Consider the following 19377-nt stretch of genomic DNA (forward strand, 5'->3'; position numbering starts at 1 on the left):
TTTAATGACAGCAGTCAATATGACAACTGAACAATTCTGTGAACTGTATTTATTGAACCTTTCACAACATTTCTTTTTTTTTTTGACAATTATACACAAAGTGTAGAGCTTCTGTCACCACAGTGTATTTTTTTTTTGGGCTTCTGGAAAAACATTTCCAGAGTCTTTTGCTGCTTGTCAGGGGTAGGGTCTGCTGCACTCGGGCTTTTTTCTGTACTGGACCCAGAGAGCGACTACGGCTGCTACTCACAGGAGAGCGAAAGCTGTCAACTTCACCATTCCAGGAGAGTTTAAAAAAAAACAACAACCCTAGATACTTTGTCTTTTCAGGTGGTTGATGTCACATATTTTCCGATGCTTGCTTTCTGTCTCCCGGTGGGAGTGGGCTCACCTGTGAGTGCATGTTTTGGGTGGAATTCACCCGTGCGAAATACAGAGAGCAGAGGACAATTGTAAAGGTGTAAACATGTAGAGAGAGAAATGACAGGCCATTGTGTTAATAAGAGGAATGACACACAGCTGTTCAGTTTGTTTAATAACAAAACAGTTATCTGGTGCTACATAGAGAATAAAATGAAATAAAATTAATTTGATCTTCAAGGGGGATGAGGGGTGCTAATATAAGTGATCTGTGATCAAGCTTGAAGTTGGCCAAAATGCAGCGACCATGCCTTATTAAAAAAACAAAAACAAATAAAAAATATATTCTGCAAATTGATCTTTCCTTTGCTGGCTGCCAACTAATTTCAAATGTAAATAACACCTCAACCATTAACATTAATCGACCTTAGTTGACTCTTATTCTTTGCCCTGTGCTCAAAAATTACTGGCTGTCCCTCAATCTCTCTGCAAAACCTGAGGTGAATATTGCCTTTCAAGCTGCAGCACCCAAATTACAGAATAGTCCCAGACCACTGCCATCTTTAGAATCCAGTGATGTTTTTATGATGCAGCTGAAAGCTGTCTAAAAAAATTGTTCCATGTATCTTATTTACTTCTCTTATTGGCGTTTTCCCTGTCTGGGTTAGCTTTTTTTGTACATGTTTGTTGTTGCTATGTATTTTACAATGCTGCTATGCAATCCTTGTTCACCACTTATTAGTTTGTTTCTTAAACTGTCTATTTCTATCTTTGTGATCTGTAAATGGTGCAACGCAAACAACCTAAACTTAAATTTTTGTCTGTCCTACTAAGGGATTTACTTAATAATGTTGGTCTCATATAATCTCTTTAACCCACTTCTCTCTTCACATTTAGGACTAATAGTAGTTGTAGGGGTACATGTAAACGATGTTCATGAACAAAGGTAAGATTGTTTCATCATCATTATCATATTACAGTTAGTGATCTTAAGAGGCCACAAATAGACAAACTGCATCACTGCTATGCAAACAATTGCTACACAGAGACAAATCATAATAAAATTAGTTGCGTCTTTCTTCCCCTCACTCTGATGTGAGCCACGCAGCTCTGATCGGCATGTTAAACCTCAGAGCAGCAGAGGACCCTCGTAAAAAGCGCTTGGGGCACCGCTGACGATTGTTTTGAAAAGCATTCAACTGAAAAGCATTTTGGGATGACAGTCAGACTGAAATAGCACCTGTGAAGGAACACACCACTGTCGGAGCTGGGGTGGGGTTGGGGGGGGGCTTCTATCCACTACAAGTACACAAGATGCATGAGTATGCATGCACAGATGCACACGCACACAAAGAAATGCTCATTCACTGAGGAAAATCTCACACAAAGATGCATAAAAGTTTTGGGTTCCCTTTTTCTGCTGTGAACTCTCATGTGCACACACTTCCATGCACATGCAGAGAATGAAAATCCTTCTTTCGTTATAACAATTTAACTTAAATGCAAAAGTGCAAGGCTGCATATACAACACACACACACACGCACACACACACACACGCACACCTGTTCTGGCAGATGCCATAGCTGTGTTCTCATGTCTGCTGTTGGGAGGGTCAATCTGTTGTAAGCCATGTCTGATTTAATACAACCGGATGAGATCACACACACAGCATTTAGTTGAAAATAGCTCAATGATAGCAATCCTCTTATTGTCTGGTCAATTAAAAATATTCTGCTTCAATCGTTAGTAAAGACGAAACCTGATGTGTCCCTTTAGCCCAGACACAGATCAACCAGACACCAATGAATCCTTACAATTCAGTGAAGTAGAGAACATGCAGGACTGAGGAGTGATTTACAGATTGTAATATTTTTTTGTATCATATTTATACTTTATCTAAACTCCACTCAGAACAAATTCTCATCATGAGTTTCAGATTGGTGTTTTGCTACCTGTTTAACAACTTCACTGTTTTGTTTTTCTTTTTTTGGTTCACTCTACTCTATGTGCATCATTTCCAGCAGCAGCTGTAAACTGCATTCAGGGAAGCTCTAAAAAAACTAGAGCCGGTTATATGAGCTGTTATAACCTGTCCTCATTAGCTGCAAACTAACTCAACCTTCATTTATCAGATGGAGGTGTCAGATCAGGATGTTGTCTCCCTGTTTTATTATTCTGTAGGGCTACTTGAGAGCATGCTATAAAAGAGAGAACTATCATCAGTAATGACTTGCTGCAAGCATCTCACACTTCAAACATAGCTACTAAAATGTTTTTTAAAATGATACCGAACCTTATTTCGTTATTTGGTATGATGCTCTGGATAGAGGACAGCTATACTTTAATGACTGTGAGAAACAGAAACATCAACATGTGTTAAAGGTGTCTTGTTGGATTTCAGGCCTGCTTCAGTCTGTTTTATGGGCTCAATGGGGGTAACTGCTGAGTCAAGTGCAACAATGGGTGGTATACCAGCACAATTCAACAAGTGGCTGAAAATCTATAAAACAATAAATACCACAGTACACAAACTACTCATATCCACACGATGCACCCGAGTGAAGCATTTCCCAGAAATATTTCCCTCAGAGATCAATAGAGCCCAAAACAGAGCTCAAAGGGAGGGACTACCTGGCGTTCATTCATTAGGTAACAAATGATCAGTGATCTTTAACTGTTTTATATGTACAAATATTAAAAAATAACTCTCTAACAACTTGGTAACATCATAAGTTGCAGTTTACCCCACTGTCAAAGTGAAGACAAGCAAAAGAGAGAAAAAAAGACTAGGTCATATCATGTTGTTATTTAGTACTTACAACCAGATACATGATGCATTTATTGTCTCTGTGATGCATTGAAATTGATTAGATTATCAGGTTCGTGAGGTCAAGAGATTTGAAGGGTTTAATAGAACAGAATATACATATCACCTACTTGCCAAGTCAGCTAAAACGATGTACTAATTACCCACTCATTTACAGCTCCATGTTAAAGACACCGTGTATCAGATCAGTCCATATTAAATTATAATCCCTGCCATTAGCCTGGTCTCTCACGGCCTCATTAGAAGGTGTTACTAAAGTCGCAGTTGAGATTCTGATACTTGTCCACTGTCAGCTCTCACAGACAAGCCGATGGAGCCAAAATAGCAGCGCTGCTCCCATGTGACTATTTGTTAAGCCCACTGCTATTAGGAGTAAAGCCAGTTCTTTATGAGGACTACATGACCATGGAAACATGCAACCCCACATTTCCCCAGACATTAGCCTACATATGCTCACATACACACACATCAACAGATGAAGGCTTATGTATTCTTATGTGTAATTCAGGGAAATGCAAGAAGGACCCCTGTGATTCTAAGAGAGCAGCAGCAACCGAGGGCCTTAATGGAAGCACTGGGCGCAGCGACATTTACTTGCACTTTGTCTCAATACAGCCTGACAGACATGCCCCATTAACACACAAATGAGTCATGATAGGCTGGGTTAGGTATTCCTGTGTCTAATTCTGGGAAATGATTTGTGGTTCTTGAGACATGGGGAATGATACCGAACCTGATCGAGGGACACCAGGCATAATAATATTTACTTAGACTTCATTACAAACACATGCGCGCTCACACACAAGTGCGCATCGGGGCTTAACCTAAACCCAACTCTGACCCCTCCACACACCCGGCTCTGTTACCCAAGCCCGCTTCTAGCCTTCGCTCTGCATGCCATCCAATAATGTCAACTACAAGCTCCTGTCAGGCTGTTTTTAAACACAAGGACAGGGACTCAATTACAGCAGAATGGATCTGAAGAGTCGTCCTCTGTCCGGACAGGAACACACACCTGCCAATAGTTGTCAGATTTGCTGGCAAAGGGGTCTAAAGGTCGAACCAATCTGCGTTCCGCAACAATCAGCGGCTTCCACTAGACTCCATTGTTAACATTACTTGATTAGAGGGACGTACACACATTAACACACATGCGTATAGTTAGTATTTAGATATCACAGAAGGTCAACGAGCCTTCTGAACTAAATCATGTCAAAAAATTAGAAAAATTCAAATGTAAAAGAAGTAGTCTGCTGAATGATTTTGCATCATTCAGCAGATTACAAGATGCCAAAGTGAAAGATTATCTACACTCCAGCAAAAGCAGCTTTTAATGTTGCCTTTGATTGTTAGCAGACACTTCTCTATGTGTCATGACTGGTAACTTTTAAGACTAGTGTAACAAATTAACACCAACAACCAGCCAAACCCTGTGCATTTTTTCTTGCAACCCCTCTGATATCAAAGGGTGTCTGCAGAAAATACTCCTGTCTTATGTTTAAGTCTATTTGTCAGTTTAAGTCAGGGTTACACCAGTCAGTGGACAATCAAAGTCTTTCAGGCATGAGGAATGCATTTATCAGCCCATTATATCTGCATGCATGTAAGCTGTCTCAGCTTTGTGTATCTGTTTCTCTGCACCCAACTGTTCTCTGGCTAATATACAAAAGAACCCAAAATAACGCTGAGGGGTTGAGGGGGACATCAATTTATGGATGTGTAATCCTAAACCTTCACCTTCCTCTTAATACCCATCATCCCCCCCTTTAATACCCACACATACCAGGACAGAGTAGTGCCACAACAAATGGTCCCCCAACAAAGGGCAGAGTTCGGCCAGTAGCACTTGTGTGAGCACACGCATCGACACATGTACATCATCACATACATGCAGCCGCAGATAGATGTGAGACATACTCAAGGAGCATACGCTGGAGTGAAAAGGGGAGTGTGGGTTTTCTCTTAACTTTGTGAGGCTGATCAGAAGAGACGCCGCCAAGGTTCTGTCAGCCAGTGTTGCCTCCGGCTTGACCCGTCCCACTACTGAGGGAGTTCAGGCCTCAAATTAAAACGAGAGTGTGAGAAAGATGAGAGCCGAGCCAATCAATAAATACATAGAACACATGCACCAGGTCCAAATGGATGAAGGGAGCCGCGGAAGGCTAGATTTACCCTGCAAACAGAGGAGCTGCCTGAGTGCGATTTTAAATTACAAAAATAAAAAGCCTCTTAAATCATGATATGAAAGCGGAGTGCAAATGTGACAATTAAAACCCGGGCTTGGCAACAAAATGCGATCGGCACAGATATACTAGAAACATGGATATAAATTCCAGCCAGCTCGATCTGGATCACTCAGTCGGAAACCACCAAAAACTACTTAGATCAGGTTTATTTAAACTGAGGGCTCCATGCAAATAAGAAGCTGCCTCATTTTTAACAGTTGTCTGAAAAGGGTCATGCTGTGACAGCTGATACACTGGGAGTACAGCTGGTGGTGTTATAGAAGCTGGTCTTACTTTTTTAATGTCGATCCAAAAAAAACAGGGTTTAGATGATTCATCGAGAGTAATGAGAGAAATTTCACATCGACAAGAACCAAAAATAATACAGGTAACAGTAGCACAAATATAATTAGATAAAAATCCATCAACTTGAGTTTCAGTTCTAGAATTTTCAAGAAAGATGATCACACAAAAAAGAAATGTTGGCACACATTCTTAGAGTACTAAATTGCCCTCCACATTATTTACCCTATCTTCTTTACAGTAACACGCTGTGGTTGTGTCAACACCGTGTTTTCCTCAAACACACTACCTGCAGTATAAATAGATGCATCTCAGATCATAGATACAAAGTAAACAAAACACTAAGATTGTGCAAGCAGACATCCATGCTTAGTCCTCAGCACATTGTGGGTTCAGCTTGATCTGATGACCTTTTTATCCACGTCCTCTTCAGTCATATTACTCCCCACTGTATGGAATGTACGAATGCAGTTAAGTCCTAATTAAATACAACCCCATTTGTTTATGATGCCTTCAACACGGTGGCTAACTTCAGAAGGCTGAGAAAATGCAACCGGCAGACTAGGCCATCACCAGACACCCCTGTGCACAGCCTCTTCACAATGAATTTATACCACCTCCCCATTCTGTATAAAAAGGAGATTTCAACAGAAGCTAGCTGAAGTAGGCGGCTAATTTACACGCAAAAAAAGTATCCAGAAATATTACAGACAATAAGTGAGAAATCAGTTTTTCCTCAACCATGGTATTACAAGTTGGTTCTCAAAAAAAAAAAAAAGCCCAACTTGAAAATCAAAGCAAAAGTTGCAATGGCACAATTTGAAAATAACTAAATTCCACCACTGATGTTAGTTACAGACATAGACACTAGAAAACACTTAGACCATGTGACTGGAGAAGTTCCAGGAAAGTTGAAAGAGAAAAAAAACATACAGAAAGAAAGAAACTGATCAACTTTGTTGTTTTAAAAGTGAAAAATGTTAATTTTCATAGTAAGTAGTTTGTGGGTCCTTAGATCTAGTTTAACTTATATTTTACCTCTGATATTTAAAAAAAAAAAAAAAAATCTTTAGTGTAGAGGGATTTATTACAAGCTCCGAAACTATTAGCAATAGAATTCAACTATATTTGAGTATTCAACTACCGCTCCTTACAAAGTGCATCAATGCCACTATCTATTTCAGTGCAGAGTAGCCGGCTTCTCGCATGAAAGCAGCAACATTTCCTGGACGAAATCCAGCCAGAATGATGTAAAATGTAATCAAGGGATCCACTTCTGGCTGCTGACGATGATACAAGCAGTCTGGAGGGAGAGGAACTCCCACCTGTCCCAGCAAATCAAGTGTTCGCCTTTTACAATGTAGCTGTCAGCCAAACAAGCATTACTGGAGGCACAAATGAACAAAACGGTGCGCAGACACACACACACACACACACACACACACACACACACACACACACACACACACACACGCACGCACACACTAACTGCCCTGCCCTCTATTAGGGAGCACAATGAGTGTGTAAGGGGATCTTAATGAAGGACTCCCCTGAGGCTAAGCTTGACGCTCTCTGCTGAGGATGTGTACTGTTAGAGCTCATTAAATGAACATGAGTACTACCACCGACATGGTGGGAGAGAGTGTGTGTGTGGTGTTCGGTTGCAATACCACATGATTTAGCTGTTCATGTGATGCAGTATGCACGCCTCTTTGCACCAATTTACTGAGCGTGCACGCCCACAGTGTTGCATTTATGTGGATTGATAGAACAGTCAAATTTAATGGAGCGAGCGTGAGCTTCAGGCATGCTCTTGTGGTATTTTTCTACCACAAAATACATCTACATAATGTTATTAATGTGTCGGACACTACAACAGGTCTCTTAATCTGACAAATCAACCTGAAGGGAATGTCATATTTATGGAAAGGCACATGGTGAGTGAAAGAAAAGAGTTCTGTGAATGACAAATAATAAAAGGCAGGACAAAACCAAAAACAACCAGGGGAGGAGAAAAAAAAAGTCAAAGACAATGGAACAGAGGAACGGTTTGCGCACGAGGTGGAAAATTATGTAGCACTGCCCTCTTGTGGAAGATAAGCAAGTTAACTCTGAGTTAGAACTTTGAACTTTGTTAACTTGGAGGTTGTGAAACCTAGCAGGGTTGTGAAGGCCGACAGATGTGCTGATGTGTGAACGGCGGAGGGGTTCAACTCACCTCTCTACCTTTGTGCGTGACCAGAGCAGCGAGCGGTTTGGCGTAGAAACGGCTGTAGCTGAATCCCAGACAGCCATACATACTGTTAGCGGTCAGCTTGAGAGCCTTCTGACGAATGTCGTACTGATGGACACACACAGACGTAAAGTTACAACAATCAGGTTATCAGACTAAATGGATCATTCATGAAAACGATCAGGTTGAATTGTGCTTAAATGGCAAATAAAACGACAAAAATAATTTTTAATACATTTTAACTTTAGCTAAAAATAATTATTTAAATAAAGTTGTAGTTTGATTGTATTCTTCATTTTTCCTGCTTAACAACAATCTTCATGAGAATAGACTAATATAATCCACTCAAATATCAGCTGCCTGAATGCTCAGAATGACCTAAACAGGCCACAACAGACAAGTATGGGTGATTTACAAAAACTACGTGATGTGGTTCTTTAAATTTTAAGGTGATAAACAAACAGAAAAGTCAATACTTCAGCAGAAGTGTTTGTGAAGCTTCTGTGGATATTATAATTGTTTCCCCAAATAATAAAACACTGTCAACATTTTCCTCAATAATAATAAATCCAAACTGAGGGAGGTGAATATCTGCACCAACCCCCTTGGTTAAAGTGTGTATACAGTATAAGATGTACAGTATAACAGTTATGTAAGTGTGTTTGTACCTGCAGGTAGAGGTCTGGGCTGATGTCTTGCTGTTTCATCAGCTGCTTGACCTGTTTGCGTCGCTCTACCAGCTTCCTGATTTCTTTGGGGAGGATTCCCATTTCCAAGCTTGGATCTGGAATCTCAGGAACCTCCTCTGGCTCCTCATGCTGTTACCATGGAAACAAGAGTTGTAGGTAAGCTCTGACGTTTACGCCTCTGATGTACAGGTACAAGTCACATCTGACCTTCACAGGTAATTTTACCTTAAGATGATTTATAAAAGGGTTATTTTATAACAATGGAGAGCAAACTATTCACACACACACGCACACACAAGCACACACACACACACACGCACACACACACCTCCTTCTTCTGTGCTTTGTGAGCCTCCCTCTCCACGGTGGTGAAGCATATGTTGAACTCTTGGATGATTGAGGGATACAGGCTGTTGAAGTCAAGCAGCAGAACAAACTTGTCGTAGAAACCTATAAAGGGAGACACTTTTTAGACGTATGTCCACAGACACAAGGAGACTGACCTTAAACTGAGATGAGACTCACCAACTTTAGGATCCAACACCAAACCCCCAGCATAGGCTGCCTTCTTCCTCCGTTTGCCTTTCCCTGCATCCACATCTTCTTCTCCATCAAGCTGGGACACAACAACAAAGAGTAGAAGAGCATGAAGCATCTCTCTCCAGGATGTACTTCAAAAAAAAAAAAAAAAGAAGTGTGTGATTGTTTGGCTTCACCATTTCTTGCTGGGCCTTTCTGAAGGAGGGTTTGTCCGGGACGATGTAGTTTTTTTCGTGGAAGGCGTGGAGTAAGAGGAACTCGTTTCTCTCAGACCGACCGCCCATCAGAGTACGAGACTACAGAGGAAAAAGGACGACACCGGGTGACTGGAGCAGGAGGAAATGACACTCAAAAGTAAAGAGAGGTTAATCAGAAGTTGACCAAAGTGTGTTGAGTTATTTTACACCATCACAATTTCTGTGTTAATTCTCCCTGAAACAAACTGGGTTATCAAAATTTGCTGGCTCCATGCTCTGACTTGAGATATAAACCTTCAAGCCTTTTCCCTTCATCCTAAAGCTTTGACTAATGATTGTATTAATCAGAAATTACACAATATTTTCAGGATTAATAGTGAAATATACTTATTTCAATTTGTGCAACTTAAAACAAGCCAACAACAATCTAGTTTAATGAGAAATCTTGTTTTTGTCTACAGAATATAAAGACTCTTCATTCAATACATAAAATCAGATAATCTTTTATTCATTCCAGAGAGGGGAAATTTAAATAAATGACAAATCCTTACAATTACGAAGATGGAGGAAACTAATTCTTAGCATTTTCAAATGATTTAGTAATAAAAATAGATGATTTTCTTTTGATCAAGTGAATAAATTCTCTGCATTTCATTCACAAGAGACAAGAGTCTTACTGTTTTCTGGAGACTGTTTTGTTTCACTTTTCAATATTTGTATTCAAATCATTTAAAGAAATCCTATAGCGTAAAACTGGTCATCTGATTCTTTTGTCTGGTGTGTTCTGTGATGGTGCATATTATTTTCTATTCTAATTTAGGCTGAAGTGTTTTATGCGTGTCGATTTTTTGTTTGTATTCAAAGTGACTGCATTCGTGTTATGTATAAATTGTTGCAGCTATGGAGTGAACGGAGGTTCACTCCATAGCTGTGTGTTACCATGACAGTGCTGTGTGTTACCATGACATTGCCAGCGATGTTGGTGATTTGCAGGGCTAGTGGTAGCACGTTGAGCTCACACATCATCTGTAGGATCAGCTTAGCATCTGTCCACGTCAGCTCCAACAGGTAAAGCAGATGAGGAGAGTCACTGTCACACAAACACATCACACAATAAGCACAGCTCCAACTTGTACATAATACAAAAACAGAATTTTAGTGGCAGGAATACGTGACAACCATGCTGAGTAATTCAAGTTTGTGCAGCTAGTTTTTTAAAAAACAAACAAAATAAAAAAATAACCTGTAAAGATTCCTTATGTTTTCCTGAGGGACTGTGGCTCTCTCCATCTTCAGCACGTGTGCAACCAGCTCAGTCAGATGGTAACTTTTACAGCGAATCAGCTCTTTGGCTGAGATCTCCACGTCGCACACCAGACGGCCACAGGTAGCACTCTTCTCTGCAAATGCACTCCGACCCTGCCAAACACCATTGGAAACCGGCATTATGTTTTGATTTTGCACAAGATAAAAACATAATGGCGGGATAAGATTGTTCTTACCCCGAGCTTGGGCATATTGGCCCTCCTGAGGCGTCCTATCTTTGACCAGTGGGGAACCTTACACACGTTGATCCGCTGCAGAATCACGTCCAGGTCAAAACCAAAGATGTCATGACCCTACAAACATAAAAGACATCTTTTTTGTTTTTTACCTGTGCTACATTTACACACAGAAGCATGTAACTGATGAAACAGAATGCATCACATTTACTCACCACCAGCACATCAGGATCGATTTTGTGCATCTTGGCCAAGAAGAAGCCAAGCAGAGTCCGCTCCGAAGCAGCTATCTCCACTTTCCCATTCTAATGGAGAGAGGGAGTCATGTCATCATGTGTTCCAGTGCTGTGACGATGCAGTAGATTCTCAGTCCATTGCTTTTGTATTTAGTTCCACATCAGTTAGTTTGACATTATTTTATCTGGTGTTCTGAGTGTGAAGCCTGTCTCTATGAAAACCATAAAGACAGACTTTTTCCTTCTCCACTCACCTTTTTCTTCACCACCTCTTTGAAGTCGTAAGGGAAGATACAGTCAGACGGCTTACTGACCACTGAAAAGGAAAAATTAATATTTCATAAATATTTATTTCCTCATTTGTGTTGCATTAAAATCATTATTGTAAGTGTGGATGACTGACCACAAATATGAGTCTGGTATGGAGGTTGAGGAGGAGCTTTGTCCATGTGGAATTGATAGTGGACCAGCGCTGCCAGGGACACGATCTAAAGAGGCATAACTTTATCATCATGTCTCTCCCACCATAAAACCACACATTTGGGCCATAAGACTATCCATTCAAAGTCCAGTGTGCCCCCTGCTGAAACAGTTTATCGACTGTGTGTATAAATAGAGTGTTCTGACCTCGTTCTGGTGAGTCTTGGGGTTTTGGACAGTCTTGAGGCTGATGGACATGACAATGACAGGTGGAGGTGACAGGTCTTTGACTACAGTGACCAGGTCACTCCTCAGAGCCAGAGCCTCCACCTTACACCAGCTGACCGGCTGGCCAATCAGCTCTGAAACAGGCAGACAGCTAGTGAACATGTGAACTTTACAATTATAACTTTTAAAGTGCCGTCCTCCTCACGTGGGGTCTTGATGTCCAGCCAACAAGGCCCTTTAATCTTCCTGCTGAGCAGGAAATGCTCCAGACTGGAGGTGTTGGTCCCAAAAACATGACAAAAGGTCGCCCCTTTAAGGTTTGCAGGAAGTGAAGGGAATTCAGCCTGCAAAAACAGCATTAATAAGGTAGATCTTCATGTAATAAAGGACAGCTACTAATTATCACCTGGACAGGATGCATGATCTACTCACAGAGTATCTGACTTCCAGGTACTCGCACTGACTGGGCACGTCTGGAATTTCAAAAGCGTAGTTTTTCTCCACTTTCTGCAAGAGAATAAAAAACAAGCAGCAATTATAAAGTTTTTTTGTCTGGCAGAAGATGACATTTGTTTTAGATAGTAGTGTAACAGACATCACTGACCTTGGACTTGAACTTCATAATCCTGAATTTCTCAGAGAGCTCATTAAACTCCTGGTACACATCCATCATTTCAACAGGAGTGTCCGAGACCTCGCCGGTCTTGGTGTTCACTTTCTGTTTGGGAAAAAATAACAAACCAACGGAAAAAATTCCTTCATAAAATGCAACATCTGCAAAGGCATAAAACAGTGTCCCATTTTGTGTGCTGAGGATACTGCTGAGTAGCCATCAGTGTGACATCAGAGTTCTTTAGCCATGAATAAAGTCATGTGAAAACTGATGCACCTCAATGATACTGAGAGTGAGGTCACACATGAAGAACACTTACATATTCGCGAGGCAGGAAGTACATGGTCCGCTCAATGTTCTTGACAGTAACACAGCAGCTGACGTGACAATTTGCAGACTCGATCCACACTTTTCCAAACAAATACACCACACCTACACACAGTCAAGTATAAATAAGTACAGTGATCCTTGAATCATGGGATTACAGAATAACGTGGACTATATATTCACTATAGGTGAGGATGAGTCTTGCCTGGTTGGCTATAAGGTTCTTCAAAGGCATCCAACCAATAGAAGCGGAAAACCTGATCCCCATCTGCCCCCGTCACCAGAGGAAGTTGACTGGAATCTACCTGTATCTCCACTTGTGGATCACTTGCCCCATCTACTTCTTGTCCCCATGAGCTTCCAATTGTGCTGGAGCTGGAAAAGGACAGAAAACATATCAATATCAAGCCATCAAAATGTAAAAAAAACAATTTTTGTAATGTGGAAGAAAGCTTACAGTAAAACGGGAACATGAGGCTCCACTTTGGGCTCCACTTTAAGTTCTACCTCAGCGGTTGCTTTGGGTTCTGTCACTGGAAGCTTCTCCTGTTCGACGTCAACCTCCATTGGCTCATCGAAGTCAACCTCGCTAAATGCCAGGGAATCACTTACTGGCATACAAATAGAAACAAACACAAAAGTTAAGATGTCACAAGGATGAAAAAGAACAAGACAATGGTAAAGTAGTATCAGTCGATTCTACCTTCTTCTTCAACAACCTCTTTTTTTGTCCTGCGTTCCTCCACAGTGGGTGCAGGGGTGGAGGGAGGGAGACGGGCTGATGACTTAGGGATCGGTTCAGAAGGCGGGGGCGGCCTGATGACTTTGGCTTTCAGCCCTGATGATAAAGGTGACTCCTGGTGTTACAGAAGCGACATGAAATATCTTACATTTATGGATTTCAATAATCACAAAAACAAGATAGTACACCACAGGGGGCTTGTGATTAAATGAACTGAAATAAAAATAATTTGGGTAATAATGTGGTTTAGAATAAGCTACGTTAATGAGTTTATATAGTTTCAAGACTACGATAGGTTAAAACAGTGTTCTCGTCTGCGTGTGTCCTTGCGCCTTTGAAGCACATTTTTTGACAGCGATGCACAATCGTCAGACAGCATGCGTCCCTGGAACGCAAGCTTTAAACGCACTTCCATTCAACAAAAATATTCACAATTTTTCCATTTCATACCCGAAGCTCCCCACAACAACGCATAAAGTGGTAGACAATGAATGAATGAATGATTGATTGATTATCACCATGCCTCTGAAAAAGATGCAAAGGTTGGACATATTACTGATATGTGTGTGTGGAGAAGATTTTGTCAGCTTGGTGCAGTGTCCACAGGAGAATACAGTATATGAATTAAAGGCAAAGAAAACTATTGAGTGAAAAGCAAAAGTGAAAAAACAAAACAAAACTGTATTACATCTTTATTTATTTTTAAATGACTATCAAGCTTTAACATTCTGATAAAACTAATATCTAATTCCACTGTTTTTTTTCTTTTTACTGAAACAGTTATGATGTTATGAATAAAAACATTAAAATTAACAGTTTTTTTTGTTTTTATATTGTACTACTGGCAAAACTCAATCCTTGCACACGCTTCGACCGTATATTCTGTTATTACTTTTGGGATGCACAAATTTTTCTTGGAGCGCATCTACTTTATTGAAGTAAAATGAACTATGGTTAAAGGATACCTTTGTGTTCTGAGGTTTGATGGAAAAGGGATTCATTGGGGACCCAAGAGACTTCTTCCTCCTCACAGTGACAACAGGTGGAGGCGTCAGAATCGGCTTCAGGGACAACAGGAGACAAAGAATAATGAGACACACTTTAGCTTGATAGAACAAAGATGGAAAACTAAGCTATGAACATGATTTAATTCTAGTTTTAGCACTCTGTGTCCTTTTTTGTGACACAATACTGAAAAATAAATGTGCAACTTATTTATTTTTTAATAGTGGTTAACACACAGCCCCTAACTGAATCAGTCAACCATCAATGGTCCTTAATAATGGTAAAGCTCTGCATTGTCATCATGATATGGCACCAACCTCAGAGTGAAGGTCCTGTAAGATATCTCCTAACAGATCGTCTTTGGACAAGTCAACATCTTTCTGCAAGAGACAAAGTTATGTTTGACTTAAAGTGGCATTTGAAGTCAATCTGCACAGAAGACGTTTAGGGATATGTGTAATAAAAGAAAACATGTAAGAAAGTCAATTATGACAGTAAGCACATACCTCAACAGGTTTTTTGACATTACTGTTCATGAAGAGGCTCTTTATAGTGTTGGGCTTAGTGACAACTGATTTCTTCACATTCTTCTTGGAGTCTGCTACTTTAGCTCTGGCTTTTCCTGGATTGAATGAATAAATAGTACTTCACATTTGCCAAAATTTCTGTTCAAATTACAAAAACTGATGTGGATAACCTTGTATGAATTTTTACCTTTGTTGGTTTCTAGTACATCATCATCCAGATCATCATCAAAGATTTCTCTTCCATCTTCCACATACCCTGTTCCATCTTTAGAAACAGAAACACTCAAATCATATCTCCCCATTAAACACAGACCATGCTTACACATATGGAACCCAAATTATATTTTCAAATCCAAGTTTACACTGACTCCGAAAAAGCATCAAAAACACAGACGACTTGAGGCAAAGATTAGATTTGGATGAAAAATGATAATTAGGTGTGACTAAATGTTTACATATGAAAATGAAAAGGAGACTGAGACTCACCGTCATCAACAATCCAGTCATCCTCCTGTCTGTCTTGAACCATCTTTGAGTACTGCTGCTCATCTACCTCTTCATATACACTAGTTACCTCCTCCACCTAGAAAACATTATAAAGCTGCACTGTTATGTCCAAAATATAGTATAATTCGCTATTGGATAAGAGAAGAAAAACTACGTCATTTCTGAATATGTAGGGAAGGCTGTATGATCATTGTTAACATGAGATTTGGTCATGTTGACCAATTTTTTAAGAAGAGTCTTAAATCTGAAAACAAATAATAATCACAACTCCTTTATTCAACTACTGTAATCCCAAATGGACCACTCCATTGTGAAAAATGCATAAATACTGGGAAGAAATTACACCTTTTTTATATAATTACACCTTTTTTTATAAATTACACCTTTTTTTTATTTTTTTTATACTGTTTTATATTTTATATTTTAATTCAATTTTATACTGTTTAAATTTTATTTTATACTGTTTATATTTTAATACTGTAATATTTTTAAATTTTATACTGTTTATATTTTAGTTATAGTTTAGTATATAAGTCCTGTTAGTGCTGCATGTGCCTGTCTGTTAGTGTAATGTATGTCTTGTGGTATGTCCTGTGATGTCAATGTTTCCTTTTCTCCTGGTGTTTATCCAGTATTATTTGTTATGTAATGCCTGAGCAGTGGATATATGCAATTTCCTCCGGGATTAATAAAGTATCTATCTATCTATCTACCTGTACAAATGCAACAAAAGAGGTAAAATGACTAAGCTAATGAAAAAAGACAGCTAAAAATGTGGAAATAATTCCGTCTTTTTCAAAAGCTTAAATCACAGTAAACTTGATCAAAAACATTCATGACATCACATTAATAGCCAACATCTCTGCAGATCCTAATCCAACCAAATTTAATCCAGGTGCTGCTTGAGTTTCCTGTAATATTAAATAACATTACATCATGTTGTCACCCAAATAAGGTTGGGATCGTGGAATACTGACAACTACTCAAGTTCCTCACCTCATACTTGATCTTCTCTCCCCTCTTGGCTTTCTTCAGCTGCTCCAGCGCAGACTTCCTTCCGACCTTCTCCCTCTTCTCTCGTCTGGAGCGAGACTTTGCCAGACCGCAGGCATCGTCTCCATCGACTAACGAGAAAAACACATCAACATAACGACTCAGCAACAGAGAGGCCATGACGGCTCGCTTCACCGTGTTCATAATACGGTAATACATAAATCAGACATATCGCGGTGAATTGTTTGTGTGACGCAAAAGCACAATAATGTACTTATTGTTTCGTTGAACATGTGCAACTTTTTCCTCACTTCTTCTAATTTTGTTATGGCTAACTTGAAATTTCTGAAATAGGAACGAGATTTAATTTATGACCACATCGTCTGCAGAGCGCCAAGAAAGCTGCATTTTAACGTTAATTAGCTTGCATTAACTTGGATAGCCGAGTCCGTTATCCTAGCCAACAATACACTTGGCACGACAACTAGCTAACTAGCTATGTGATAGCCAACGGATCATTTTCCCGGCGCAAAACACCGAAAACCAGCAGACAAGTGACGTGAATCAAGAACTCACCGTTGTCCGGACCTTCCATGTCTTTGTCCGGGTTAGATACTGGTGCCATACTTCTTTTTTTAAAAAAAAAAATCCGCCCTAAATTTGTTCTGACAGCTTTTGCGATGCAACAGAACAACAGAACAGCCCGCGTCAAATTCCCGGGGAATGTCACATGCAGGAAATGACGTCATAGCACTGTCAACCAATAAAAATCCTCAGCGTCCACGTTGTCCACACAGCGGCAGTGTTATTCCATGTAGCAGTGTTGTTTACGTCTAAAACTGACCAGCACTGTAATTTCCCCAGACTGAGACGGGTTATCTGTTTTTAATAAGTACGTATAGAGTATTTATGATCTAAAGATGTAATTTAAAAATGTTATATCATTAAAAATAATATGCAAAAATTATTTCATCAGCAGCAACTGATATAAAAGTTTAATATGGGTATATGATATGGTGTAGTCTGCTTCAAATAAAAATCCTTGAAACTGGCACTCAAACGCTTACAACTTTAAAGTATCGACACAATTTACTTAAAATTTTAACCAGCATATTTTACTCCATAAATAAAAACACTGATAAAGTTCCTCGTAAAAATGCTTTAATGATGGAAGGGTTCGATAGAGAATCTCCAGGTATGAAGTAAAACGGTTTACTGTATTCATGTATGTATGTAAATATTCTTCAACTAATAGACTGCATCTATCGACAATATCTTAGGTTCTAGTGAGTCGATGGTGTCTCAAAGGAATGATATCACAACTTTGTCATTAAACCAGGATTCCATATGCATATACTGTAGCCTAATTATAACATAGACGTCTTTGTTTAAAGAGGCCAGTGTCAATGCCCTGTGAATCCCAAGGAAGTCCGTACCCATGGCACATCGGACAGGACAAAGGGTTCCTGTCCTATTTGGGTAAGAGAGATATTACAGTGGCACTAAAAACACAAAGCGTGGGTTGTCAGTCAACCCCAAAGCTAAGTTTTTGTACCATATCTAGTCTCAATTTTAAACTAACAGTTTGATATGGTTTTTGTTTTGCAAGAGATCTATTGTTATCCATTTACAAAAGGAAACAAACTGCACATAGGATGAGGGTTAATGAATGCGCATTTTAATAACCATATGGTCTACTGTATAAGGTCCGCCTAAAGGACAGTGGCCCACAGTTGTCACAACTCATCAGCAGTGAACAGACGATCTCTCCTCCACACACGGACGGACTGTCGACGCTCCGCAGTTCTTACTACGGAGGTGCTGTGCTCCTGAGTTCATCGCAAAACAGAAAAAGAAAATAAAAAAATATTTTTGCTTCATCTGTTTGGATTTGGACACCATGGTGAAACAGCGGCGCTCCCGAGCACACTCCTCTTGCGCATCTGTGGCGCGTCTTTGTTGCAGAAGAGGACCACTGAAGGTAAACACGCATCCCTTTCAATGGAATTCCACATTAAAACTTTGTTTCGATTACACTGCAATATAAAAAGTATACAGACCAGGTTTTTTAAAAAAAATAAATAAATGTGAATTTGCAGCTTTTACGAAGATACAATTTTCCGACTGCACACAATAATCAACATTAGACATGCTGAAGATCGAGCCATAAAAGAGCCAACCAGAGGTTTACCATTGTAATGGTATCTCAAGCTATACAGTGAGTTGAAAGTTTTATTCTCGTCGGTTTTTTTTAATTAGGTCAGCAACAAACTTTCGAAACATCTTTGAAATCATAAACAACACGCATGTTCACATATTCTTAACAGTTATGTAGTTATAATCAGCAGATGGTCCCGAGCATCACGACATGCTGTATGTTCAGTGATTATCACCCCACCAATCATCTCCGTCCATACTTCTAGTCCTCCTCTCTGATTGGCTCTTCCTCTACAGCCGTCTCCTCTTTTCCGTCGCCATGGCGAGAGCTCGTCGCTCTGTGATCGAAGATCGTTTCTTTATCAACACACTCACGCACAGCTTTAAAAATAATTTTTAAAAATCCAAAATAATAATATTAGAAACACTACACATTAATAGCGCTGTATTGTTTATCATAAATTATTCATGTCTGATTCCATATCAATTTCGCCCTAAAAAACATTCTTACATAGGTGCATTTTTGACGTTATTGAACACCTGTATTATCAATGCTGAATGCGAATATAGATATAGCACATTAATCACATTTTGAAACATCGTTAAGCTGTAAATAGGGAGTATAAAACATATTAAAACGGAATTTACTTGAATTTTTGTGTGACATCATTTAGACAGAGATCTGTGATTTTGTGGTATCGGGACATAATTGCAGAGTGAGACCTTATCGCTCTATCTTCCCCTC

The 19377-nt window shown here is 39.6% G+C and overlaps 1 protein-coding gene across 1 annotated transcript in view; it reads right to left on the minus strand.

Annotated features, from left to right (window-relative positions):
• pola1 (polymerase (DNA directed), alpha 1) overlaps positions 1-17183 on the minus strand; it is a 50145-nt gene extending 32962 nt beyond the window's left edge. The window contains exons 1-26 of the mRNA XM_068344023.1: positions 17052-17183; positions 16479-16606; positions 15462-15558; positions 15163-15240; positions 14955-15070; positions 14766-14828; positions 14409-14504; positions 13405-13558; positions 13159-13312; positions 12907-13076; positions 12694-12806; positions 12366-12479; positions 12194-12268; positions 11967-12105; positions 11741-11895; positions 11517-11601; positions 11368-11429; positions 11093-11182; positions 10878-10994; positions 10619-10794; positions 10336-10465; positions 9355-9474; positions 9164-9254; positions 8967-9088; positions 8618-8767; positions 7935-8057 (exon numbers count right to left, since the gene is read on the minus strand). Of these exons, the coding sequence (XP_068200124.1) occupies positions 7935-8057; positions 8618-8767; positions 8967-9088; positions 9164-9254; positions 9355-9474; positions 10336-10465; positions 10619-10794; positions 10878-10994; positions 11093-11182; positions 11368-11429; positions 11517-11601; positions 11741-11895; positions 11967-12105; positions 12194-12268; positions 12366-12479; positions 12694-12806; positions 12907-13076; positions 13159-13312; positions 13405-13558; positions 14409-14504; positions 14766-14828; positions 14955-15070; positions 15163-15240; positions 15462-15558; positions 16479-16606; positions 17052-17100 (2967 nt within the window). The 5' untranslated portion in view covers positions 17101-17183. The remainder of the gene's footprint in view (positions 1-7934; positions 8058-8617; positions 8768-8966; positions 9089-9163; positions 9255-9354; positions 9475-10335; positions 10466-10618; positions 10795-10877; positions 10995-11092; positions 11183-11367; positions 11430-11516; positions 11602-11740; positions 11896-11966; positions 12106-12193; positions 12269-12365; positions 12480-12693; positions 12807-12906; positions 13077-13158; positions 13313-13404; positions 13559-14408; positions 14505-14765; positions 14829-14954; positions 15071-15162; positions 15241-15461; positions 15559-16478; positions 16607-17051) is intronic.
• Between the last annotated feature and the right edge of the window lie 2194 nt (positions 17184-19377).

This window comes from Antennarius striatus, chromosome 20, assembly GCF_040054535.1.
Source record: "Antennarius striatus isolate MH-2024 chromosome 20, ASM4005453v1, whole genome shotgun sequence".
Lineage (NCBI taxonomy): Eukaryota > Metazoa > Chordata > Actinopteri > Lophiiformes > Antennariidae > Antennarius > Antennarius striatus.